The sequence below is a fragment of the Zootoca vivipara genome, chromosome 8, assembly GCF_963506605.1.
Source record: "Zootoca vivipara chromosome 8, rZooViv1.1, whole genome shotgun sequence".
Lineage (NCBI taxonomy): Eukaryota > Metazoa > Chordata > Lepidosauria > Squamata > Lacertidae > Zootoca > Zootoca vivipara.
The window spans coordinates 28,820,819-28,848,414 of record NC_083283.1 but is presented as its reverse complement, the minus strand read 5'-3'; the positions used below and the strand labels follow the sequence as shown (position 1 = coordinate 28,848,414).

General features: G+C 40.8%; 1 protein-coding gene and 1 long non-coding RNA gene across 7 annotated transcripts in view; one reads left to right on the top strand and one right to left on the bottom strand.

Annotated features, from left to right (window-relative positions):
• PAG1 (phosphoprotein membrane anchor with glycosphingolipid microdomains 1) overlaps positions 1 to 27,596 on the bottom strand; it is a 96,663-nt gene that overhangs the window by 32,852 nt on the left and 36,215 nt on the right. For 2 of the 6 annotated variants that reach the window (XM_060277731.1, XM_035126034.2), the window contains exon 2: positions 6,441 to 6,513. The exons of 3 other annotated variants lie outside the window; for them this stretch is intronic. Coding sequence is in view for 1 of the 3 variants with exons in the window: in XM_035126036.2 (XP_034981927.2) it covers positions 6,441 to 6,513; positions 8,508 to 8,553 (119 nt within the window). In the remaining 2 variants the exon portion in view is untranslated. Of the gene's footprint in view, positions 1 to 6,440; positions 6,514 to 8,507; positions 11,091 to 27,596 lie in introns of those variants that run through there. One more of the 6 variants, XM_035126036.2, reaches the window with a different exon arrangement.
• LOC132592541 (uncharacterized) lies at positions 878 to 27,150 on the top strand. The gene is made up of 3 exons (XR_009558003.1): positions 878 to 2,341; positions 26,493 to 26,539; positions 26,949 to 27,150. It is a non-coding gene; the product is annotated as an uncharacterized LOC132592541 (long non-coding RNA).

The window sequence follows — 27,596 nt, the reverse complement described above, 5'->3', positions numbered from 1 at the left end:
TTTTATGATTAAGTGAATACAAACAACTACAGCTATGAAAACCCAGGCAGACGGCAGTGTCTCTCTTGGGTAATAAGAGCAAGATCTCCATTCTGATTTCCCTTAGTTATTTCAGCCAAGTTATATGTACTTGGCAATAAATCTGAGAAGCATAGAATAAATGAAATCACTCTATTTATATATTAACAGGGGGGAGGGAGGAATATATCCCGATGCTATTTTCTTTACTACCACTTATATATGGGGAAGATTTTCAATTAGGTTTTCATTTAAAGGTGGACCTGCCTATTCAATATTTTCCAAAACAATAGGTGGACGGAAACACACCCATCCTTTGAAATTTGTATCTCTCTGACTTTTGCAATACAGTTCTGCAGCCAAGCAATGGGTATAACATTGTGTATAAAAATGTATATTCCAGGGCAAAGTGTAAAAATGGCTTTGCAAAATTAGGCATATTAGGCAATAATAATAATAATAATAATAATAATAATAATAATAATAATAATAATAATTTATTATTTATACCCCGCCCATCTGGCTGGGTTTCCCCAGCCACTCTGGGCGGCTTCCAACAGAAAAATAAAACAAAATAATCTATTAAACATTAAAGGCCTCCCTAAACAAAACTACATTCAAGAGAATTAGGAGAAATTTCATAATGATGTTTTTAAAAATTACAAACTGCTGTGGACAATTGAACTTAAGAGTGGAAAACTGACAGGCTTGTCCATTTCTGCTCTTTTGTAATGAAATTCTAACCAGATGATAGAGATATTCCAGTAACCTCTGGATAAGTTTCAACAACTGAGGTGCAATTCCATTAAAGTATAATGGAATCACACAGCCAAACAAGAACACCCTAATACTGTAATAAAACTCTAAGCACATTTACTAGAGAGTATGCCTCACTGAACACAGTGGGACTTTCAAGTAAACATTCATAGGCTTTCTTTGTAAGTTTAATTTCTTTGGAACAAGTAGATTAATAGCAAACACCTTAAAGTTCTTGTTCTTAACATACATTTGGAATATGTATTTATTTAATTATTATCTTGAAAGTTGCTCAGAGTGGCATGTCTTTTATCTCTCATTTGATTATCCTCTGTGAACACTTCAAGCTACACTAATACGACACTGAAAACTAGGCAGAGCAAGCATGGTTTAAAATAAATGAAAGCTTTGCAACCCCTGTTTAAACAAATCACTGGAGTCTTGGGGGAGTGTATTTTAGCACTAACATTTTGTAAGTTAATTGCTTTAAAAGTGGTATAGGAGAATTGACTTAACAGCTCTTATGACTCGGAATGGAGTTAAGTAGGAAAGTTGGGAAAGGGAAAAATGCAGACATTCCACAGTATATTTAATGTTCTTTACAATCTGCCAAAGTGGGTGATCAGGTAACAGGGGACTTGGAGGAAAACTACACTATCTGAACCATGCTTCTTTCTGCAAATGAAGAGATTCTAGCATGCCAACTGGCTGGAGGACAGAGGGGAAAAGAATGATGAGTGCAGCTCAAAACATTATTTAATGCTGTTGCCTTGCAGTTTGCCTAGCGCCGAAATATACCAGCATTAGAGGACAATGTCAAAGGAACAGCAAAAGAGTATTTTCAGAAAGCTATTTGTTTTGAGTTCTCCTGCTTTCAAGACTGTAATAATAAGATGGAGCAACATATTTGGAAACGAAAGGACAGAAAACCTGGAGAATCAATTAACACTGCTGAGAATTTAAAGATCCATCAAAGTGGAAGAGAGAGAAGCAAGTGAGAAACTGTGCAATACAGATGGGATCCAAGCAACTGGGACATTTCCAAAATAGAACTCTTTGAAGGTTAGGGAACCTTCCCAAGCAGCAGCCAGAAGGAAAGATCAGCAGAGCCTATCAATGGACAAAAGAACATTAGTCCTATGCAAGGAGTCCTTTAAATGTAGCAATTGATGAAACACAAAAACATCACCTGTGATTTTTAGTTATTTTCTTTTTCTTTTTAATAGCAAAAAAATAGAGTGATGTCACAATAGCAACAGACAATGCTACTGTATGGAAATGTTTAGGGAAATATTGCATAGAAGTGGCATTCTATGCAAATGGCAGGTGCATAGGTCAATTGCTTTCAAAATGCAAAACTGCATCCAAATGTGCATATTATGAGAATTGTGTACAAAACAAATTTTCAAGAGGATGTGGCAAATGTGGAAAGTATGGGAAACTGAGAAACTGTAACCGACAGATTTGTCCTTCTCTATAAATCAAAATTACATTGTTTTTGCACACAGAGCCGCTTTGGATGTAGCCGTTCGCCTGGTACCCATAGGCAAAAAGGGACTGCATGCAGGTGAGTGCATGGAATTCCATATGAGTGAATGAGTAGGATTACAGAAGACAGATGGATATACCTGACCAGAAAACAAGCTGGTTTCCAGGGGAGATAAGAACCTTCCTCCACATCCAGAATAGAAATGCAGGGAGGAAAGAGCTCTTTGTCTTTCTACAGCAGGCATCCCCAAACTGCGGCCCTCCAGATGTTTTGGTCTACAACTCCCATGATCCCTAGCTAACAGGACCATTGGTCTGGGAAGATGGGAATTGTAGTCCAAAACATCTGGAGGGCCGAAGATTGGGGATGCCTGTTCTACAGCATGGTCGGCCCAAGACATTTTGCTGTCTGAGGTAAAGTACAAGATAGCTCCATGGACAAAAGTGTCTAGACTGCCACCTGAATCTTACCTCGACACAGGTAACGGAAGAGAGATTTCCATTGCACTTGAGGGTTAGCTTAGAGGGAGCAGGACCTGTTGCATTATAGCTCTCCTCACTCTACTTCATGGTATGGCCAGCTCTGCTCCACTGCTCAGGAGGCTAAGAAACACTTTTGCAGGTAATAATGTTCACAGACTTTTTACAAGGCTGACCCAGAGATCCCACTCCATTTATTTAGCTGAGTTTTTATCTACTCTTTTGTACAGTAAAGCTAAAGGAGTGGTCATCAGCGCATCTTGAGTGTAGAGTTTGCATTAGCTCAGGCATCCCCAATCTTCGGCCCTCCAGATGTTTTGGACTACAGTTCCCATCTTCCCCAACCACTGGTCCTGTTGTAGGCCAAAACATCTGGAGGGCCACAGTTTGGGGGTGCCTGCATTAGCTCATTAGGAAATATTGAATGGACAATACTAGTCGCAGTACAACATCATTTCATGTGAGCATGCAAGAAAAGTAACGGAACAGATATTATATACTTGTGCTGGGTGTTAACCAGAACATTGGTGGTTGGGGCAGGATTCCTGCATTGCAGAGGGTTGGACTACATGACCCTCAGGGTCCCTTCCAATTCTGTGATTCTATGATGTGGAACCTAAGGCCCGGGGGCCAGATGCGGCCCAATCGCTTTCTAAATCCGTGGACGGTCTGGGAATCAGCATGTTTTTACATGAGTAGAATGTGCCCTTTTATTTAAAATGCATTTCTGGGTTATTTGTGGGGCCTGCCTGGTGTTTTTACATGAGTAGAATGTGTGCTTTTATTTAAAATGCATCTCTGGGTTATTTGTGGGGCATAGGAATTCGTTCATATTTCCCCCCAAAAAATATAGTCCGGCCCACCACATAGTCTGAGGGACGGTGGACCGGCCCACGGCTGAAAAAGGTTGCTAACCCCTGCACTAGCTGATGTCATGCAGTTTCAGTGAGGAAGCAGCAAGATGCATGCATTTTTTTAAAGGGAACTTGGACGATGGGCAAATACCATGTGCTTCCTAGCCTAAAAAATGCCAGAGACATGCATTTTGCACCTGATACATCAGGGTAAACCACTAATTTCACAAGGAAATGCCCACTATTTTATAACCTCGGAAAGCATCATTCATCAAACTCTGCATTTAATGTAGCATATATGAATGTGGCAGATCCAGCAATTAGATTAAACATAACACATTTAAAAACAACTATGCCTTTTACCAAAAAGTAGTAAAGAAACGTATATATGCATTTGGTTGACCAAATTGAATCAATGTATTGGAACAATTTTATGAATGAAATAGGATCAAGAGGGTTTGACCCTTTCCACCTCAGTTGCACCTTAAATACAAAGATGATGTGGAAGCAGGGTAAAATTAAGCAGACCCTGTGATGAGAAAGGCATCCTGGTAACTTCAAAGCAGAAGATTAAGGTGTAGCTACATGTTACTTTGCAAATAGTAGTGTGGTATTTGGAAGTCACGGGTGGCGCTGTGGGTTAAACCACGGAGCCTAGGGCTTGCCGATCAGAAGGTTGGCGGTTCGAATCTCCGCAACGGGGTGAGCTCCCATTGCTCGGTCCCAGCTCCTGCCCACCTAGCAGTTCGAAAGCACGCCCAAGTGCAAGTAGATAAATAGTTACCGCTCCGACGGGAAGGTAAATGGTGTTTCCATGTGCTGCTCTGGTTTTGCCAGAAGCGGCTTAGTCATGCTGGCCACATGACCCGGAAAAACTGTCTGTGGACAAATGTTGACTCCCTTGGCCAGTAAAGCGAGATGAGCGCCACAACCCCATAGTCGTTCGCAACTGGACTTAACTGTCAGGGGTCCTTTACCTATTTGGAAGTCATCAGAGCGGAACAGTAGGTGGGAGGCAGCAAGCTTAACCTTGACCCAGGTTCCTGATAGCCTTTTTATGATATGTGTTTTATTGATATTTATATGTAACAAAACAAATACAACAAGGGAAATACGCATCCGAGGAAAGGTCTGTTTTTCAAGACTCTGTCTTTGACATGATGATACCAGTTCTGAAGAATATCTTATCTCAGTGCCCTGCCATAAAAATCCATGTGTGGAGGGAGATTGGTAATTGTGTTCCTTTGTGGCTCTCTATATACCATAAAACTATACCAAACATCATTAAAATTGTCTGTCTGAGCATTATATATTTGTACTGTTCTTTGTGCAGTCAACTGTCCCATTAGTGCCAAGAACCAATTTTTGGTACCAGTTTTCAAACACTTGGAAGTTGGGGTTTCCCAGAACTTGGCAACAGTCAATCTTACAGCTGTAAGTAGAAACAGAAGCAGATCCCTATGAGTTAATTCAAGTCCTTCTCCACTAAAAATGGAAAGTAATGCCATTTGAGAGTTCATAGGAATTTGTTGGGCTGTTGCTGCACTAGCTTCTTCAAACATATTTTTGGCCAAATGGTTTAAGAACTAAATTGTGGGCCCTTCGTGGCTGTCACCAGTGTTAGAAGTTAGTGTCTGGTGTCAAAATATTTATTAAATGATAGTGTTTCTTAATCCACGAGGGATCTGGGTCATATTCCACTCGATGTTAGGGGGGAGTTCAAATGTAGACATAAAAATGAGTGGTTGTGTGTCGGAGAATTATCTGGGTTAAGGGGCAAGATCAAATTAGGCATCCATCTTGGGTGATGACACCACTACCCCAATGGTCTTTTATCCCCTAAATGTCCTGCTGACCCCCCCCCCTGCAGTTGATTGCTCCCCCCACCACTTTAGTATTGAGTAGCAAACAGGGATTTTGGAATTCCGCCTCTGCTGCATATAATATATTTCTGCTTTTACATCGCAACTTGCACGCCCAATTCTTCCAATTATTTTGGATATCAGGACATGCGTAGTTCAACTGTTAACAGCTAAAATATATATTGTAGGTCATATGGCTTGCAATCCCTCCTACTGTTGCCCTTGAATCAATTACATTAAGTTCAGTTGGGCTTCTGTGGAAACAGCTGTATGCCGATTGCGGCCCATGTGTTTTAATAAATAAAGCAGCATATCTATGGGAATGTTTAATCAGGCATTCGGGGTATTTCCAGGACACCTCACCCTTAGGGCACAAGAGCTTACATGGAAAACACATAGCATCTTAACAACTCACATTTCTAAATCTTCTTAAGCACAGGGAAGTTACATTTCAAGTTAACATGGAGAGAAAGATACAAGAAGGAAGTGGTTTTGTAATCTCAGATAATCAGATGTGCGCTTAGTGAGTCTACTAGAAACTGACTAGCTGAACATGTATCTAGGGCATGTGTACAGCTACTCTCAACTTACATTAGTATATTTTGATCACTTCTCCCCATATGAATGCAAAGGCAATTAAGTCTTGGTGAGGTTCCTATTTCACCTTTACCAGCTCTCAAAAGGCAACAAGCTCTTGCTTTAATTCAAAATGCAGGTGCTGTATTAGACACAATTCAGATAGCTTAGAAACCATATGTTTCTGTGTATATGCCCCATAATACCCCTCCCCTATTTTGAGAGCTATTAGGGGACTGAAATTAATATAATTTAGAATTTGCTGCTCTGAAATTCACAGGTGGGAATGGAATAAAGCCAGTGCATTTAATACCTCTAACTCAGCCTTCTAAAGTGATGCATGCTGGAACAAAAATTCTTACTTTCACATATATATCCATGGGGGTATGAATTGTTGGTGACTGACCTGGAAAAAGACCTTGGGGTTGTACCAGATAGCTTGATGAAGATGTAGACCCAGCTGTGAAAAGGGAATGTTCCTAAAGATCAGTAGGAAAGGAATTGAAAATAAAACTGCCGGTATCAGAACACCATTATACAAATCTATGGTGTGACCACATTTGGAATACTTTGTATAGTTCTGGTCACATCAAACAAGTTGGAAAAGCTTCAGAAAAGGGCAACGAAAATAATCAAGGGAACAGATCAACTCTCCTATGAGGAAACATCACAGAATTTGGAACTCTTTAGTTTAGAGAAAAGGCAAGCTAAGAAGTGACATGATGAAATGGTGCAAAACGTTTTTCTCCCTCTTTTGTAACACTAGAACTAGTGTACATCCAACTGAAGCTGAATGTTGGCAGATTCAGGACAGATAATATAAGCTTGCTCCCAAAGACGGCAGTGATGGCCGCTAACTTGTTTGGCTTTTAAAGAAGATCAGACAAATTCATGGAGGGCAAGGCTATCAATGGCCATTAGCCACGATGGCTATGTCCTGCCTCCACTGTATTGCCTCTGAACACCAGTTGCTGGGGAAATACTGCTGCAACTCATCTCCAGCTTGCAGGCTTCCCCATGGCATCTGGTCGGCCACTGTGAGAACGGGAGGCTTTTGCATTTAGGTGAATTTAAAAAAACAACAACACAAATCTCATGTAATACTGCAAAGGTAACATGTAAATAGGCTTTAAATGTCTTCTGGCACAAAGTAATCTCTAAGCAGCCCATAACACAGATCTGAACCGATTGATTTAGGCCAGGAAACATCTTTACTTGTTCACCAAAAATGACAGTTGAAATGCAGCTGGTCAGCTTGCTGCTGCTCTTAATCAGATAGCAGTTTTTAAACGAGATAGGCAAGAGCTGCTGTTGTCATGCAGCATGTTTCCAGAGTCACATACACAACACAGGGTGTGTTTTGCTTCTTAGAGCAGTTGCTCCCTGGGGATTAAGACACCTCAGGAGTAAAAAGTAGCAAAAGCCCCACAAGATCAGAACTTGTGAGCAGATCCACAGAAAGCAAGAGCAGGGTTCTCTGGAATAAAAGCCTCGGTGCTCAACTGGGAGCTACTTTGATGCCATGGATCGCTCCAATTTCTGCCTCCCTTTAGGTAAATTGTGAGCATGGTTTCTAAAATGTTCCATTTTCAGCCTCCCACAAATCAAAACAAAACACCAAAACCTTGGGAGAAGTTAAACAAGCAAAGCCATCCAGCTCCCTCCTCAAAAGATTAGATATTTTTAGATTACTTCTCAGGGGGAAACCCCCCCTCTCATTTATAGTTCACTAATAATGGCTGTTGAACCCTGAATATTTTTCAGAGCACAGCAGCAATTAAAACAGCCAGAAGTCTGATAAGCACTCAAATGTGTGCCTGTTTCTGCATGTGTAAAACATTCGTGCTTTTCCTTTTTTAAAAAAGAAAGAAAGAAATGAGACAAAATAAAGGATAGATGTTATGAAGGAATAATCGCTGAGGTGACCAGGGCAAACACATGAATTACTACTTAAATGTCAGCTTTGACACAGTTTGCAATCCATTACTCAAAATGCTTTAATAAATATTGCTTAATAATATTTAGTAATGCATGCTTTTTCCATTTTGTTGTATGATGTGGAAATAAGATTAGCTTCACAATATTGTTCACAGCAGCTTTTGCTACAAGAAGTGACCAAGAGGCATGGAACTATATAAGCGTGCAAAGCTATTTAACCTCATCTAGTGGTTGACAGAAATGCATTCCTATTAGCAAGATCCCCAAACCACACTGCATATAAACATTAGCTGCTGGCTAGAATGCAACAGCTAAAGCAGCCTAAATGGCCTTTTCTTCTTCACACAAGTTCTCTCATTAAATGTTAATCCAGTCGACATAAGCACAGTGGGGAGGCACCAGCGCTGAACTTAAATGATCCTCAGAGTCAAAATAAGGCTGCAGATGTTCAATGTTTAAATTTCTGTGTTAAGGTGATGGCTTATTAGCAGATTTAATTAATCACTATAAAAGCAAAACAATTTTTAAAAATTACCTTTATTCTTACATGCTTCTTCATTCAGAACTGTACAGATTGCCATGCAAGGGCAATACCAAACAAGCTATATGTGCAGCATGCTATGAAGTCCTTCCCAGTGATCTGGTTCTTGGAATTTTCAGATTCTTGCCCGCTCTGCTACTTTCTGAATCTGTATGCGCAGCACAGATCCCTACCTTATTTGGCTGCCAAGCCTATTACAGTGAGCAAACAATGCCTTCTCTGTCAGAACACAGAATGAATAGTATCACAAAGACACTCCTCTCATGTACAGCTCTGGACTTTTGCCTCCTCCTCCTTTCAAAGCAATCTAACTAGGGGTGAGAACGGATGACAGGAAATCGCTAGTATATTTTAGTGCGTCCCCTTCCTCAGTACCAGTCATCATTATTAAATTGGCAGCAAAAGAATATGATTTTTTAAATTATTATTCAATAGCTTAGATTTAACAATGGAATGCATCAACTGGCTTTATACTTTCTAAGTGACTGGATGTGAAAGCAAACATCTGGAACATCCATTTTCTGGGTATGGAAAGTCTGCTTCAAGCCATCAAGAGCAAAACAAAAGAGCAAGAAGAAAATCTCACAGATTGTCAGCTGAGTGTGGATAAATCTTTCGGCTACTCTCTGTTTTAAAACAGATTTGGCCTTTGAACAGAGACTGGGCTTCGGGAATTGAGAACTTGTATTATGAATGACAGAGCAAGAGTTTGAAGTGGGATTTGTGTGATGATAGCGGATGAATAAATCTTTGGGTGACTGGGGGCTCACTTTGCTTCTTCAAAGCAAGGAGACTAATTTCAAGAAAATGCAAAATGATTCTGAGGATACGGAATGCCTGCTGTGCAGTGATCATATTGGTGCAATGATCTGCCGTGCATTAGAGCACCTAAATGATAAAAATATTAAAATGATATAAACATGTGGTTTAAAGGCTAATCAGTCCCTCTGCTATCAATAATATTTCACCAAAGAGCCATATAGTATACTATTAAATTAAATATCCTTCCAGATAGTGCTGGAAAGATACCTGTGTGTCTTCCAATGAAAGGAATGGTTTTTAAAAAACCAAACCTTTCTGTACATAGCCCATTCTGATTTTATGCTGTCTGGCAGCACTTGTATTTGATTAAACCCATGCAGTGGCGGCTACTTGACCATATCTGGACCATCCTACATTTTCCTTCAAAGACTGCCAGAGGCTGATGGAGAGCAACCAGATGCTACAGATAAATAGACGATGGCTATTCGCCATCATGCCCTACTTGAGTGTTTCCCAGGGGCATTTTGGCTAGCCACTTGTATAGACAGAATGTTGTATCAGGTGGACCATTGGCTGTATCCAGCAAGGGTCACAGGAAATCAGCCAAAGTTCTTCCAAGTGTAACTTCAGACAACTGAATGCACCCTTAATATGAAACAGATGAGTTGAGTGCCATATACATTAATTTTGCAGGATCCCCCCCAACTGCACAAGTCTGACACAACGACACAGTCAATACAATTCCCAGATGACGCATCCCAATGCAGTAATTATGTTTGCCACACTTATTAAATGGCAACTCACTCACAAACTCAGTGGAGGCCCTTTTGTTTTCCCCAAATGAGTTTCGAACAGATTGAGACTGACAATGTCCATGATAAAATTTTGTCATGTTCCTACTCATTATAACAACATATTAACTATATAAAAATGAAGAGCTATGGCCTAGAGGAAATGGCCTGTGCTGCCTGACTGATAGAAGATTGTGGGCCCTTTTACTCCTTTAAAATCCTGCTTCAATATTTATTCTAAAAATGAGTAAAACCAGGTAATTCTACAAGGCCAGCACTGTATGTACATTCAGTACATGTAATGCTACTTGTACGATCCAATAAATGGCAAAAGGGAAATAACACATAAATCTTATGAAGGTTTTTAAAAACATTTATTGCTTGAGGCAAAGCAGAGCTAGTTTTTCTCTTTTTTTTTAAGGTCAAACTGCATCAAGGTAGTGCAGCACTTTATTCTCAAATGTAGCTCGAGGTTTAATGTGCCAGAGCAGCTGACGTGATCTTGAAGACTGCAGAACATCAGCTGTTTTGGATCCATCTTATTGCAGTTAATAACATAAAAATGAAATATTACCTATCAAAAGCACATCTTACGTCACGTAGGTACAGTGAATTACTATGAATCCAGACCCAGAATAACCTTTAATTCAACTAAGCGTTATTGAATATATCCATATGGACATAGAAGTGGCCCAGATGAGGAACAATAAAGTGGAGCTGAATTCTCCTGAGGCAGACACACTGCTGACGAGTAGCTCCCAGTTCTGGGAACTGGAGATTTTGCCTGTATCTAGCAGGGGCCACCTCATGAGAAGAGAAGACTCCCTGGAAAAGATGTTGGGAAAGATTGAGGGCACAAGGAGAAGGGGACGACAGAGAATGAGATGGTTGGACAGTGTTCTCGAAGCTACGAACATGAGTTTGACCAAACTGCGGGAGGCAGTGCAAGACAGGAGTGCCTGGCATACTCTGGTCCATGGGGTCACGAAGAGTCGGACACGGCTAAACGACTAAACAACAACAGCAGCAGGGGCTACCAAGGGCGTACCCACCACGGGGCAAGTTAGGGCAGCTGCCCTACTCTAGAAGCAGGGCTGGTGGGCAGAGGCGGAGCACAGCCCGGCGGAGCGCGAGTTCGCCATTCTCGCCGCGCCGCACCCTCCCTCCAGCTCCCCGGCGTGCCCTCAGGCAAGGCCAAGCGCAGCGGGGAACCAGAGAGCGCGGCGCGGCGGGCGGGAACGCTGAACTCGCGCTCCGCTGGGCTGGGCTCCGCCTCCGCCCACCAGCCCTGCTTCTAGGGAGGGGCACAGCCCGGCGGAGCGCGAGTTCGCCGTTCCCGCCCGCCGTGCTGCGCCCTCCCTCCAGCTCCCCGTCGCGCCCTCTGGCAAGGCCAAGCGCAGCGGGGAACCAGAGAGCGCGGCGCGGCGGGCGGGAACGCTGAACTCGCGCTCCGCTGGGCTGGGCTCCGCCTCCGCCCACCAGCCCTGCTTCTAGGGAGGGGCACAGCCCGGCGGAGTGCGAGTTCACCATTCCCGCCCACTTTGTGGCCCCTCCCCTTCCGTGCCTTGGCCCCTCCCCTTGCCCCCCCCTAGTTTTGATCCTGGGTACGCCCATGGGGGCTACCTTGCCTCTCAAAGAAGTATGCTGTTTAGGAACAATTACAGTCATACATTGGAAATCGAACAGAATACGTTCTGGAAGTCTGTTCAACTTCCAAAACATTCGGAAACTAAGGCGTGGCTTCCGATGAACTGGAGGAAGCTCCTGCAGCCAAGCGGAACCCGCATCGGACTTCCGGGTTTGCGGCGTCCGAGAGCCAAAACGTTTTACTTGCAAGGCGTTTGACTTCTGAGGTACGACTGTACTGGAAAGTTCATGGAGCCCCAGGTAGCAATAAAAGTCTTGCCCAAGATGACTCTCAGCCTTTTCAGCCCAAATATTTTTTTTTCCAGATATTGATAGTAACAAACCAAGAGCAAACTCAGTGGATGGAGCAGATTCACACAACCACCCTGCTGTAGCTCTAAAGCCAATACCAGTGATGCCTTTTCCTGCAACATCAGGTGCAGAGGTGGTTGCATGAGGAAGTGTCATGCAAATTACAATTGTCTTCCCCCTAGCAGAGCTGAAACTTGAAAGCAATAAAACTCTCAATGGTTTTTCATACGTTCAGCTAATCTTGTAGACTCTTGAACACATGTCCTGATCACGCAAACTAGTATGGAGCCCTGAAATAGCCCAACTGTAGCCCTGAAATAGCTTTGATAATTTGGTTGAATATAGAGGTGTTGTGATGTGGACACAAGAATACATGGAGCTCAACTGAAAAAGTGTCAACCCAGAAACCAAATTAGAGTATAGTATCCTCAATCCTGATCAAACTGCGGGAGGCAGTGCAAGACAGGAGTGCCTGGCATGCTCTGGTCCATGGGCTCACAAAGAGTCGGACACGACTAAACAACAACAAATCCTCAATCCTAGGCCTTTATTTTATTCCTTGCTTTGATGTGCATGCCTCTTGTAATTTGCATGAAGCAATTTGTAGCTGATGTAAACCTCAACAGAATGATAGCCATTGTTAAGACTTGCAGCGATGATAGCCAGCAAAATATTGGAAAGCTTATAAGAATCTGATGTTTCATTGAAAAGCAAGGTCTGATTAACCTAATAGCAATATTGTATGTCCTCCACATTCATTTCAGTATTACCCCTCACAAGTTCCTCCAAGATGAATTGAGGGTTCCCACCTATTGCACCCACTGCCCACACGAAGCATGCATGAAATCCTATTGCTTTTGCTTATTCTGGATAGGCATTTGAAGGAAGGGTTCAAAACTGGAGCCTAGTAGGCCACTGATTAAAGATTCCAAGTGCATACTTATTGAAAATAGGCTTTTAAACATTTGTTTTCCTTTTTTATGAAAGGGACAAATAAATTGCTTATTGTTTATTAAATTTATTTTATGTCCTTCCTCCCATTGAAGCCAACGGTGGCAATGCAACAGAGCCTTAGATGCACCATTGATTACTGTCCCTCTAGCTGTATTCACCCACACCACTTGTTAATGACTACATATGGGGGGAAATGCAATGAATAGTAGAATAAATATGCACATTTCTAGTAAGTATTTCAGTTGTTGGACATCTTGAACTGCCTGTCATACCATGAATGTGCCTCATTTAAGAAGATGAAATAACTGACAGGCTTAGTGGTCTTTCACGCTGTTATTTTCATTTCTTAATTAGATTTCCAATCATGCCTCCCCCCTCCTCCATACTTGCAACTTTCACATGCATTTAAAGTAATATGGCTAGGAAAATGACAAAAACCAATCATTTTACCATGTTGTCATGACCGAGTAATAAGAAATCCCTAGATATAGTTTGAATTATGCAGAATATTTCATTTAGCTAAATGAAATTGCTAAGCTCTCAAAACACAAGGGAATCGTAATAAAAACACTTTTCTGACATGCCAAATCTGATTAAAAAGCATGTCAAATAATATGCCAAGTCACTAGATGTCAGCATAATGGAAGACTTTGGAAATTAAATATTCATGAAACTAAAATTATGCCCATCTACCAGAAAGGGAAACCATGCAATATGGCTGCACATTAACAGATAATTAATCGTAAGATTCCCCCTATAAAAATACAAAGAGGAAAGACTGACATCTTGTTGCCATTCCAGTGACAACACTAGGCAAAGTAATTAGGAAAAAGAGAAGCTTAAAAAAGAAATCACCAATCTCGCGTTCTTTTTGTGAAACAGCAGCAATGTTTTTTGTCCACCTATAGATCCCTTTTGAAAGTGGTCTGTGTTCCATTAATGTCTGGAAACTGCTGAATTTCAAAATATGCTTGCTGTAGAACTTCAAAGGTGTTGACATCTGTTTTGGAGGTGATTAATGAAATATTCAGCATTAGACTAGGGATGGGGAACCTATGGCCCTCTAGATGTTGTTGTACCACAACTCTCTCTATTCTTGACCAATGGTCATGCTGGCTGGGCTGATAGAAGTTGGGAGTTCAATAACATCTTGGAGGGCTACAGATTACTCATTCGTACATTAACTATGGATAGGGAGCTCCTTATACTGAATCAAACCAATTCTAGCTCAAAATTGACTGCACTGATTGGCAGCGGCTCTAAAGAATTTCCGATCAGAATCTCTTCCCAGCTATACCTGGAAATGATGAAGATTGAACCTGGAATTTTCTTAATGCAAAGCAGATGCTTTAGTACTGAGCTACTGCCCTTCCTCAAAAATCATGGTGTTAAAGTAGTTATATTTTTCCTTAACAACCAAGAACTGGAAACAGAACACACAACAAAAATGGCTGCTTCTGGATGGGGGTTATTGAGATATCACAAATGGGACAATGGCAACAGGTAATAAATTTTTAAATAATAATACCAGATTCCCCCTCCCACAAAAGGTACTTACAGATTCAGTTGGGTGGGGGGAATATGAACTGGCAAGTTATGTAGACTCGGGGGGGGGGGGAATGCATGCATGCGGAGCATTAATCCCCATTTGGATGAACCTGTTATCTATGGTATGTCCCACGGAGGACCTTAAGGTCCACAAATAACATTCTGGAGATTCCGAGCCATAAGGTGGTTAGATTGGCCTCGACTAGGGCCAGGGGCCTTTTCAGTACTGGCCCCAACTTGGTGGAACGCTCTTTCACAGGAGACCAGGGCCCTGCGGGATTTGCCATTTTTCTGCAGGGCCTGCAAGACAGAGCTGTTCCGCCTGGCCTTTGGGTTTGATTCAGTCTGACCCCCGTGTTTTCCTCCCTCATGGTTTTGATTTATGGGCTACTTAAAATGAGGCTGTATTTTAAATTTTAATGATGTATTTTAATCTGTATTTTAATTAATTCTTTTCTTTTCTTTTATGTCTTATTGTAATTTTATTGGTGTTAGCCGCCCTGAGCTTGGTTTTGACTGGGGAGGGCGGGTATAAATAAAAATATATATTTATTTATTTATCATTATTTATTATTATTATTATTATTATTATTATTATTATTATTATTATTATTTTAAGAAAGGGCTGAAGAGGGAAATCTCCAGGCTTACCTGAATTAACATCTTCATTCGTTAGCTATAATGAGCAGCTTTTTGATTTTAGGCTGTGAACTATTCTTGGTCCACTTCTACCAGCATTTCCAACTTCCTGGTATCTTGGATCAAGCTCCAGTTACATTTGCTCCGAGTGCTGGGATCCAACCCTCTTTCTTTGTCAGGACGGTAGTGGGAAAAGCACCTATGATACGCAAGAGAATTGAGCGGAAAACCTTTGGCCACCGAGGTTAGACAGGCTATTGCACTAGTAAAATAATGTAGCAACTGGGGTATGCAGCTAGTGACTAGCAGAGCTATAGGTATAAAATAAATGTATCTAAGGTTTAAAAAACAACAACTTGGTACGACTATGTTACGTATGTAAACAGTATGAGCAATGAGACAGGACCTGCTATGAAATATGGACAAATGAGGAATGCTTAATCTTACAATCGGATTGTCTACTGAAACAATGAGATTTTATTTATCATTTTGGACGCTCAACACAAATTGCCTCTGCTCTTTAATTAAAACTATGATTGAAGAGAAATATCACTTATTCAGGGAAGATCTAAATACTAATACGGTATTCATTTCTATGTATGGTGCAGTTTGATCATTTGTTGGAATATATTACTGTAATGAATGAAGTGAAAATTGCAGTGGCCGGGGGGGGGGGGGAGGGAAGGAGACCAATATTTTAATCAGTTGCCTGTAATGCTTTTCATCACTACAGCCATGCACAAAACACAGAGTTAACATTATTTCCTGAAGTTTCTTTCCTTTCTCGCATTGGATCCTTATGAGAGAAATTTACCGCAGCAGCTGCAGACAGCTGTGAACTTTCCCAAGGGGCATGCAGCTGCTTCTGCTTCTGATAAATCAATGATAGTTCTATGATGATGGTGAAAAGAACTTAGCTACCCCTGAAATAAGATCATTTGCTGGTATTGTGGGAACTCAGGCAGCAAAACTGCTATTACATGTATTCAATGCAAAGGGTGTAAATTAATATCGGGAAAGCAATTGACTAGAAACAAAGTGGGGGGAAGGAAATAAGATGAATTATGCAAAATATTTCTGGCTCTTGTAATGGAAAGTCTCAAAAGAATCTATGGGTCCTTCTACAACATAGTCATCTCATCTTCATCCTTTCTTCCTAGTCAAACAATTAAGCAGATGAATATAAAATATTGAATATTATGAAATGTTCCTAAATATATATCTAGTTCAATAATTATTTGTGGTGAAGGATTTGCTGTGACATCAAGCACTATGAAAAGGAATGCATTCAATTCTGCACTTACACCTAAAGTGATTTTTCAGTTTTCAGGAACAACAGAAACCTGGACATCTTCAGAACCTTTGCAGTATGATATGCAATGCTCTGGAGTCTACTTACTTCATTGCAAATATATTTTATTCATCAGCATTTTGGTGGGAATTTCTCCTAATAGACACATTTTTTGGTATGCAATTTTGCTTACTATACTCATTTTTGCATAGCAATTTCCTCTAATATAATGCATTTGTGTATGTTGTTTTCACTAATACATGCATTTGAATAAAATAATATAAAAATACTACTAGCTGCCATGGTAAACAACCCCTCACCTTTAAACTGTTAGAACATTTTCAGGCACCACATTTAAAAAGAAAACCACCACCACCCATTTTCCATGCCAATAGTGGTACTAAATTGGATTAGAACCTAAGTGATTAAAAATATAGAACTCCAAATATAGAATTCTGCTGGTTCTGTCAAGTTTCTTTTCAGCAAGACTCAGTCAACCTAAGGAGCTAAAAGGGCCACTTGTTTTTCTTTGGCACCCTTACCATTACAAGAGACCTGACTTTGCAAGCTGTTGGTTACAAGCAAGGCTGTGGGGGAGAAGAATAGACCTCTCATATACAGGACACTCATTCTTCGTCGTCCTCCTCCTCTTACAATGGCAAAAGGTAGAAGTTGGAGGAGAAAATGGAGAGAGAGTAAAAGGGCCAGGCTGAGCAAAATAAGTATTGGGGTAGACGGGGGAAAGCAGTGGCAGATGGGAAGCACCGGAGCCCATGCATGCCTCTTCTTAATTATTTTGTGTGCTTTTCAAGCCATTCTTATTCTGAAGCTGTGGAGAAGAAGCCAGGAAATAAAAGGCCTTTTTTAATGGGCTAAACTAAATCAATACAAGAGCTTCCAAATACCACCACTATATTAGGACCATCAAACAAACATACTCAGTAATAGCCCAAGACATAATTTATGACCTCGTAAATGCCTCCCATGAATGAGCACCCTTCACTGCTTGGGTCCCCCATCCATTTACAGCTCTGTATCCAACTTCCTCCTCCCTGATACCCTTCAGCCTCTTATTTATATACATATCCCAGCTGCGTCTCCAGCAGCATTTCCTCTCCAAGAGCTGATCCCGTTTTTTTCATTCAACGTTCCCAGTAACTGAAGTGTTAACATGACCCATGCGTATCAGCTGATGATATCTCCTCTGTTTGAAGCACCACTGAATTAAAATAGCATAAATCCCCCCCTGCAAACTATCAAAAAAGGGGAGAGAATGCATTAGCAGAAACACCTGGTTTTTGAAAAAATGGCTTTTAAACTGATTCAGCTGAGCCACAGTTTTGCCCTCCATTAGGGAAAGGCCAAAATGCTGATACTGCTTTTCTAAACCATTAGCAAAACTACACTTCTGTTGTCATAACTATACAGGGCCATATCTTACTAGTACTGTATAAATCTAAAAGCGTTTAAGTATCAGCACAAGAGTACTTACATTACAAATTTACATATAGTAAGTCAACTAACTTTTACTCAAAGTAGACCCTTTGAGTGGAATTCAAAGTTGTTCGATGCCAGATGAAATTCCTTTGTGTGCTGTTCCGGGGGTTCGCTCACTGAAATTAACAGACCTAAGTAACACTCAGTTGAATACAATCATAAAGCCCAGTGATTTCAATTATTATGAGTTAGTTGGCTACACAGAATATTTCATAGGATGTTTTAAGGTTTGGGGTGAGACTTCATTATATATTTTTATTTTAGTGCTTTCCATAATACTGCTTTGGTAGCTGCTATTGCCCAAGAGGCATTTCCACGACAGTATCAATAATGTATTCGTTTGTCATAGTTTGCTCTTTAACACAGTGTTACTGATGAGCAAGCAAACAAACAAATTAATAAACAAACAAACACAAAACCCAATGCCTGTATGGTTTGCCTTTTGTCACTGGCATTTCCCTCTCCATTTAAAACAAAATATTGCCATATTGCCATTATTAGGACTCAGATGTTAACAAAAGGCGCACACAGGCCTGGAAGTAAATTCACGAAAGAAAAACATTTCTAAGCAAAACACAGAGCCTAATAATGCTTTGATTCATCCCTCCCCCACGTTCCTTGGTGCCAGCTCATAAGAACACAAGAGCTGAAAGGCTTCAGGAACAGGAATTATATCCAAAGCTATCCGAGTTGAATATTATGCTCCCTCATAATGCAGTTTGATATAGAGCTGTAAGCAATGCTTCTCTTAACCCTTATTGCCTGAGGGGCTGAATCCACCAAATTGCTTCTGAATTGTGAAATCATCTAGCTGCCTTACACAGATTATCTATTGGCTTTATATACCTGCTCAAACCTTGAAATCGTGACTGAAGGACCTTCTCCAGGCTCTTCTGCCTTGAAAGGTGAGGTGGGTGCTGGGGGGGGGAGCACCCCCTTGCCCCCCTCCTATTTCTGAACTCATGTCATTAACATCTGCTACTTTTCTTTCTCACCAACCTAGAAATATATTTTGCTCTTTCTGTGCCCTCCCCAATTCCCACCCCTTGGTATTGCCACCGAGTGTGTGGTTATTAAAAAGAAGGGTAGAATGCCCTCTCCAGTGAGACATTCCAGAACTTTTCCATACCTGGTGAAGACTTTGCAAAGTCTTAGACCTTTTAGAATGTTTGCCCTTGGAATACATTTTTTTATGCTGTGGTTTCAATGCTCCTTGTTCTGGTCTTTAGGCAGGAAATGGATTGATTAATGTAAATGTTCCAATTAAGTATTTTAATGTTTTAATTGTTTGAACTGTGTGAACTGCGCAGAGGACTTTTATTGATTGGCCAGTGAACATATGGTCTAAATAAATTAATTACAGAGATAAAAAGCCACTTTATAATGGTTTGGACCACTGGTCTATCTGCCCAAAACTATCTACTCTGGCAGCAGCTCTCCAGGGTTTCAGCAAAGGTCCTTTCCTGTTGCTGAAGGTATTCCCTAGCATTTTCAGTTAAAACTAAATCTGAAAAACTCTTTATGTATTCCAGGACCAAGAGACATTAAAAAAGCAGAATGGTAGTTTAATGTGTGTGTGGTTTTTTAAGAGCTAACTAACCAATGTAAGACTTTCCAGTAGCACCTTAGAGACCAACTAAGTTTGTCATTGGTATGAGCTTTCGTGTACATGCATACTTCTTCAGATACCTGAAGAAGTATCTGAAGAAGTGTGCATGCACACGAAAGCTCATACCAATGACAAACTTAGTTGGTCTCTAAGGTGCTACTGGAAGGAATTTTATTTTTATTTTTTGTTTTGACTACGTCAGACCAACACGGCTACCTACCTGTAAACAATGTAAGACTGTTGGAGATCAACTGTTAGATGATCAGTTCTGGGGACCAAGGGCTATAGGAACCACATTTGACATTTATGGTATTTTCAGCCAGGTTGCTTTGATTGACAGGTTAACTGGCAAAGTTGTAGGCAGGAGACATTTGTTAACACCATTTGAGAGCAAAAAGATGGGGCAATCAATGTGTTTGCAAAGCAGACTCTCTGGTCTTTCCTGTCAAGGCGGCATAATTCAAAAGGAGGTCTCAAAGATTCAGAAGTGGCAAGTGTTACGTGACCTGGCTGCTTTGGCAGAATGGTGGACTTGAGAAAGTGTGTATCTAAAGGAACTCTATGATTGCAGGGTAGGTCTTGTCACATTATATACACTATAGTTTACTAGCTTTTAGGGGACACATCATGTGTGGCTAGAATCTCTTCTTAGGAAGACGCTAAGTGGTTTGCTGAGGTCAGAACATGCAGCATTCTAAATTAATGAATGATAATCCAGTGGTGACTGTCTGCTGATGGAAAGGAATCCATCAGTAGAACGGAGAGCACTGCAACGTTTGATGACTCTCTTCTGCACCCTCTGCACAGCACCTCCCATATTTGAATCAGCTCTTGGGGTGGTCTCCCCTAACCCTTTGGATCAGATACAAAATAGGATAACTGAAAACTGTCCTCCTCCCTATTTCCTTCCATCAGAATTCCCTTCCATCAGTGGAAAGTCACTATAATGGCTAGGTGGGATATGTTTAAGTACACGAAATAATTTTGAAATATTTCTATAAAAAGATATATGTTTTATGGCTTCTGGTTACATATTATATTTCCCCCCTCAAACTAAAAAAAAGGTAAAGGTAAAGGACCCCTGACAGTTAAGTCCAGTCACGAACAACTCGGGTTGCGGCACTCATCTCGCTTTACTGGCCGAGGGAGCCGACGTTTGTCCGCAGACAGTTTTTCTGGGTCATGTGGTCAGCATGACTAAGCCGCTTCTGGCGAAACCAGAGCAGTGCACGGAAATGCCGTTTACCTTCCTGTCAGAGCGGTACCTATTTATCTACTTGCACTTTGACGTGCTTTCAAACTGCTAGGTTGGCAGGAGCTGGGACCGAGCAACAGGAGCTCAGCCCGTCATGGGGATTCGAACCGCCGACCTTCTGATCGGCAAGCCCTAGGCTCAGTGGTTTAGACCACAGCACCACCCACGTCCCTTCCCCCTCAAACTACTGACCTCTAAAAAACAGCCTTGGCTAGGATTATATGACGTTGTTTTCCTAATGAGTCTCTGTATAAAACATTGATGTAGAAGTTGCTTGAAGTTGTGAAAGAACAGACTTTTATCTTACAAACCTTATTCTCTTAGATTATTCTGAAATCAATATATTAGACAGCTTACACAGGCCTTTAGCGATATGAAAGTAAGTATTCAAGTCTCCTTTGAAGGCCATTAAGAGTTTGAAATTACTGTGGCCTGAAGCAACTGTTATAAACGCAAACTCATTAAAAAGAAGAAAATGTATTAGTATCTCATGCCCTAATCATAAAGAATGGTCTCTGTGTCACAATCCAAGAGCATCTTTCAACTTCTGATGTGAAAGGGCATAAATTCCATTATTTTCTGCAATAAAAAAGAAGCATTTATTTAACAATCCATTAAAAAGTTGCCAAAAAATGAGAACTGAGCTTTTTATTTAGCTGCTTCTTTAGGAGTATGAGTTCAATTTAACAGGATAAGCATCACTCTCCATCAGACATTAGTATGTCTGAAAAATGTTTTCCTGGCCTTTATGAATAAAGGAGAGGAACTTTATCGTTTCCTTTTTGATGTTCTGAATAAACGTGGCTAAATTAGTGGAAAGTGATATCTAAGCAAGTTCTTAAGACTTTCTTCTCATTTTTGGCAAAGGAAATTCACAGCAAGTTGCGTAATTCAAAACAAATGTTTGCTGATTATGTTATGCACAGAAGTTATCCTCAAAATGCTTTGGCGTAGCTGCTGCTGCTGCATTTTGAATTACAAAATGGTTAAAGGAATATATTTCAGTGGACTAACTTTTATTGATGTAAGGTTCATAGCTGCCAAGTTATCCCTTTTTTACAGGGATTTTCCCTTATGCCGAATAAGCTTCCTCGCGAGAAAAGGGAAAACTTGGCAGCTATGGTAAGGTTAGGCAAACTGTTCACTTAGTTCCCTCTATAGTTAAGGAAGAACTAGTGGGAACTTTAAGGTGGTATCCAACTAAATAGTTACATAGCAATGACTTTTAGCTGTGCAATATAGCTTCCCCATTCTCTCTTCTCCCACTTTGCCCCCAAAATCTGCTCTGTAGATAACTCTTCAGCCTTGTATTCAAAGTCTCACTGCCATAAAACTCACTGGATGGCCCTGGACCCAATCACTATCTTCTAGCATAACCGACCTCACAGCTAGGGATGGACAAATCAGTTTTGGTTCCCCTCAGTTTCTCATTCTTCCAGACTTAAAATCAGTTTGTCACATTTCTCCATTTGTTTATTTTTTTAAAATAGTGCACACACATGCTTGCAAGCAAACGTGCCTAATATGCACATCTTAGGAAGCAATTTTTCCTAACAAATTGCAGCTGAATGTTATTTTCATATGCATTTTAATGCACACATTTATCTAATACATGACAGTAAGAGCTGTTCGGCAGTGGAATTTGCTGCCAAGGAGTGTGGTGGAGTCTCCTTCTTTGGAGGTCTTTAAGCAGAGGCTTGACAGCCATCTGTCAGGAATGCTTTGATGGTGTTTCCTGCTTGGCAGGGGGTTGGACTGGATGGCCCTTGTGGTCTCTTCCAACTCTATGATTCTATGATTCTATGTGTTCTGTTACACATCTTTTGGTTGTGAAACTACCTTCTGCCTTTGCAGAAGGCTAAAGCAGTAGTTCCCAATTAGGTAAGTACTGCGGAACCCCCCATTTTTCAAAAGCCAAGCCATGGACTCCCTACTTTTGAAAATTTTGATATATCTATGGTAGTTTTTGTTAACCCTGGGTGGGTTATGTGGACCCCCTAAGGTCCACGGACCACCAGTTGGGAACCACTGGGCTAAAGTATTATTTTTAACCAAGTTGACTCCTCATGGCTCTGCAAGTTCTCCTTAGCACCCCATAATGTTGCATTACAGAGAACACAAACAAATTAGACCTAACTCTTCTAGTGCAACATTGATCCTGTAGGGGAGTAACGAGTGGACAGAAAACACACTCAAATCGCTGTAGAATTCAGCACAACCAACTGCATATTATATTCAGAAGCACAGAAACACATCCCAATACAGTGGTACCTCGGTTTATGAACACAATTGGTTCCGGAAGTCTGTTCATAAACTGAAGCGTTCATAAACTGAAGCGAACTTTCCCATTGAAAGTAATGGAAAGTGGATTAATCCGTTCCAGACGGTCCGTGGAGTACTTAAACTGAAGCGTTCATAAACTGAAGCAAACTTTCCCATTGAAAGTAATGGAAAGTGGATTAATCCGTTCCAGATGGGTCCGCGGAGTACTTAAACTGAAATGTTCATAAACTGAAGCATGGGTGTAATTGGTTCTGGAAGTCTGTTCATAAACTGAAGCGTTCATAAACTGAAGCGAACTTTCCCATTGAAAGTAATGGAAAATGAATTAATCCGTTCCAGATGGGTCTGCAGCGTTCATAAACCGAAAATTCATAAACCGAGGTGTTCATAAACCGAGGTTCCACTGTACTTGGCTATTTTTAAAGCAACCAGGAGGGGGGTTATTTTGAATGTTTTTCTTATCAAAATATCCCTCGGTCCCCCACCATACAGGATTCAAAATGCAAATTTTGAACCTTCCATGGGGAGAAGCTGCTTGTGGCAATGTTTTAAAGACGGAGAAGAGTTATTCCCTTTCCCTCCAGAAGTTGCTTTTCTATTTTTTCTTTTTCTAAAAAAAGAGACATCAGGGGTCCATTAAAGACATCCTCATGTAAATACAATTTGCCTCCCACCCCCCAGTATCAAGAAATATGTCACACCTCATTAGAAATACAAACATTGCTATGGATTAAGTATCTATTACTCTTTGGTGCCTGTGTTTACATTTCAGTGACTGTGGAGTGGACTTTCAATGAGCTATACATGTGTAAAGCCTTCAGCTTCACAATTATCCTTTGGTTCTCTACGGAGGTAATCCACTTTCACAGACGGTTTCTTTCTTGAATTTCTTTAAGAACAAAAAACATTCAGGGCCAACCAAAATGTCACAAAATAGTGTTTCAAGTTATCAAGACCTCTGTATCATCTGAGTTGTTCTGTAAAGCAGGTTGGGGTGGATGGGGAGGGGGGAAACAGGCTGGATCTCCAAACCTTGAGGTCTGCATTTGGACCTATTTTGATGAAGGAGATTGCGAACTGATTTAGGGTGCTACCAGGTGGGGGCTTTATGCTGCTTATTATCCCCCCCCTCCCCTGCCTCATGTGGACAATTGGCACACAACTGTCCACACAAACCTTTTCATCTTAATTTTTCATAGGGCATTCTTCACTTTCCCATCCATGCCAGAGGGCAGTTCTTGACAGAATGCAGGCATGTCCAACAGATAGATCATGATCTACCAGTAGATCGCTGGGTGTCTGTGGTAGATCACCGGTAGATCAGTGGCTCCCCCCAAAGAAGCTAAAAAACTTTGGCTCCCTGAAAAAAGCTTAACATCTTTGCCCTGCACCCTGAAAAAACAGGGCTTCCTGAAAAAAAGCTCAACAATTTTGACCTGAACCACCAAAAACAGGTTTTTCCTTCCTAAAAAAAGCTCAGCATCGCTTTCCTCCTCCCTAAAGAAGCTCAACAACTTGAACCTGAACCCCCAAAAAGGGGATAGATCACTGCCAGTTTATAACTCTGTGAGTAGATCGCAGTCTCTTGGAAGTTGGCCACCCCTGGAATATAGTATTTGTGCTACATTGTTTTATTCTTCCCCTCAACCACTCTATTCAATTACTCTGCTCCCCCTTTCCACTCCAGGAGAGTTTCTTTTCCTTCCAAGTGTGCAAGAGCAAATATGAGTGATCCCTAGTTATGCTGATATTTAGAAGTACTGAAATTCTAATAAATTGGTCTTGGGAAGATTTTTCTGTTCTATTTTTAAAATACTGATTTATGTGTGGCAATTACAGGTATTGCCCCCAAGTGAGCAGATCTTGAGTGAACAGTTTCTCTAAACTTGGTTGCTGAATTGTACCTTCAAGCACGCGACAATCAATGCAATTCCTAAATATGGTATTGGAAACCACCAAATTTCACCTTCACAAAAGGATCTGAAGACAGTACAGGCCCAGACCCCTCAAATATATTGGGCAAAGACCTCATTTTAGCCATTTATGGATTGTGGTTGCTGGACTGTTTCTTTTTCCTTTTCTGAAATTAAGAACGTCTAGTTACAGGTAGGTAGCCGTGTTGGTCTGGGTCGAAGTAAAATAAAAAAATTCCTTCAGTAGCACCTTAAAGACCAACTAAGTTTTTATTTTGGTATGAGCTTTCGTGTGCATGCACACTTCTACTTCTACTTCTTACTTCTTACTACTTCTTACGTCTAGTAATTCATAAGTTCACAGGAACCAGTCACTGAATGATGTTTTTGAATAATTCAATTTAGATCCCATCTTCTCCTGGGGCTAGATTTTGGACAGTGTTAACTGGAGACCATAAACTGCAGAAATAAGATCAGTTTTTCTTTACTAACCTAGTTATTTGGGAGATTAACAGTGACAGTCTTCCCACGTATTTGTTAATACATGTTTTGAACAGATTCGTGTTCACCACACATCTACTATTAATTAATCTCCAAAATGTTATAGGGCAAATATCCAAACAAGTAATATTCTTATTACATTTTTTATTCAGAGTAGTCCTATTAAAATCAATGGAGTTCACCTATAAAATCTCTTATCTTGGCATTTCCAGTTTAAGTCCAAACAGATTTCTGATTAGAGTATTTCTTCCAACCATTAGCATTTTATACTTATTTTTCATTAAGGCTTCAATAACTTTCCACAAACCACAGTTTCTAATTGCCTTTCAGCTCGCTTAATTGCTCTGTGGCAATGCTACATTCCATGTCAAACCATATTGCACTTTCCCCAAGAGCATAAAGGATCTAAAAATAGGCATCAAGAGTGGTTTAACAAGATTAATAATTTGGAAGAATGCACAACTTCTGTTGGAATTGCTATTAGCTGCTTTAAAAAAGAAAAGAAAAGAAAGCTCACTAATGAGCTCATTTTGATTATTGAAGTTTATCTGCACTAGCACAACAACCTTTCATTCCTAGCAGTTTTGTGGCTACCAGTCATGCTATACAATCTATCTGGAGTTAGATAATGGAACCATAAAACTAGCCTTAATGGGCTTAGTGGTCACTACTACCAAATGAAATCACCTCTTTAAAACAAACAGATGAAAAAAACAATTAAGTGGAAGAAATGCATATGTATCACACTTACTTGAACAGAAATAAAAGTCAAATTACCCTTATAAGCAAACAGAAATTACCTTATGAAGTCTGAGAAGATGCAGATAGCAAATATTCCAAAATGCAAGTCTGCAGACTTATCTGAACCAAACAATTTTTTTAAAGAGCCTTGACTTTTTCATATTAAAAACCCATGATAGGCACAAAAAGGAACTAGATTCGTATCAGAATATGAATTATTCATATAATTTGCTTTCATGTTTCTACCATGTTCCCAGGTTTGCCTATTCCCTCCAGGTGGCAGGTGGAGGGCTTGAATCTCCAGGTAGGAAAGAGCACCTTTACACGTTTATATTTTTTTATTAAGATTGTGCAACTTGCAAGCTTCAGCTTAACAGGAGCCAGGTGCAAATTATTGCATAGACACTCAGGCAGGGCCTGCCCTTCTCCAATCCCTTCATCTATCTACCAATTAACCTCCATCACTGCAAATTATTGTATAGATTTTCCATATAATTTGCCCTCTTCTCCTCTCCCCATTAACCTCTGTCTCCAAGGCTGAGTGGTGGGAGGGAACGCAGAGTAAGGAAAAGAACTGGGCTGGGCTCAAAAGGAGGAGGATGGGACTATGACAGGGTTGCCATACACCCAGCGTCTGGGGACAATTTCGGAAAGTCGGCAGAATGTCCTGGAAGAAAGCTCAACAAGTTCTGCACCCTGAATTTTACTTCTAGAAATATGGCAACCCAAGGAGTGTGCATGCACCCCTGGCACAAGGTGTAGGTCTGCAGAACAAGCAGAACATGTGAAGGAGGAGCCAAGTTATGCTGTCTTCATGGCCTGCAGCAAGTCCTGGATGGCCTTTTGATCTTCTTGAGGAGATGAGGATGAAGACGGACTGAAGGAGACTGGAGTGGTGAGAGACAGGAATGGAGACTGCAGTCTAAAGGAGGTGCTTATTATTTTCATTTGAAGTGGGGTGGGGGGAGTGGGGCAGGGCCGCTTCTGAGACAGAAGAAAATAAATGCTGGATTGAGATGTTCCCAATCCCATTTAAAGTGTGTTATTTCCTTCTACTTCTAGAGTAGTCCCCCCCTCTGCTTTCCCCTAAAAGTGTGGGAACCAACTGGGAATCCTTGGAATGGGCATAAGAAATCACTCTGGATATGGAAAGGAATGGTGTGATAAATCTTCCAAACTAAAACCTGAATTAGAGACAAGAGCTATATTGATTCACAACAGGGGCTTCTGCTAGCCCAGTAGTATTTTTTGCTTCCCCTCTCCCTGCCCCGTGAATTAACACAGAGCTTGGGGCATAAGTGTTATGTTTGAGTGTAATAAAGAAGTTTGAAAAGGCCTGTTCTTGGTGTGAAAAGAGGATC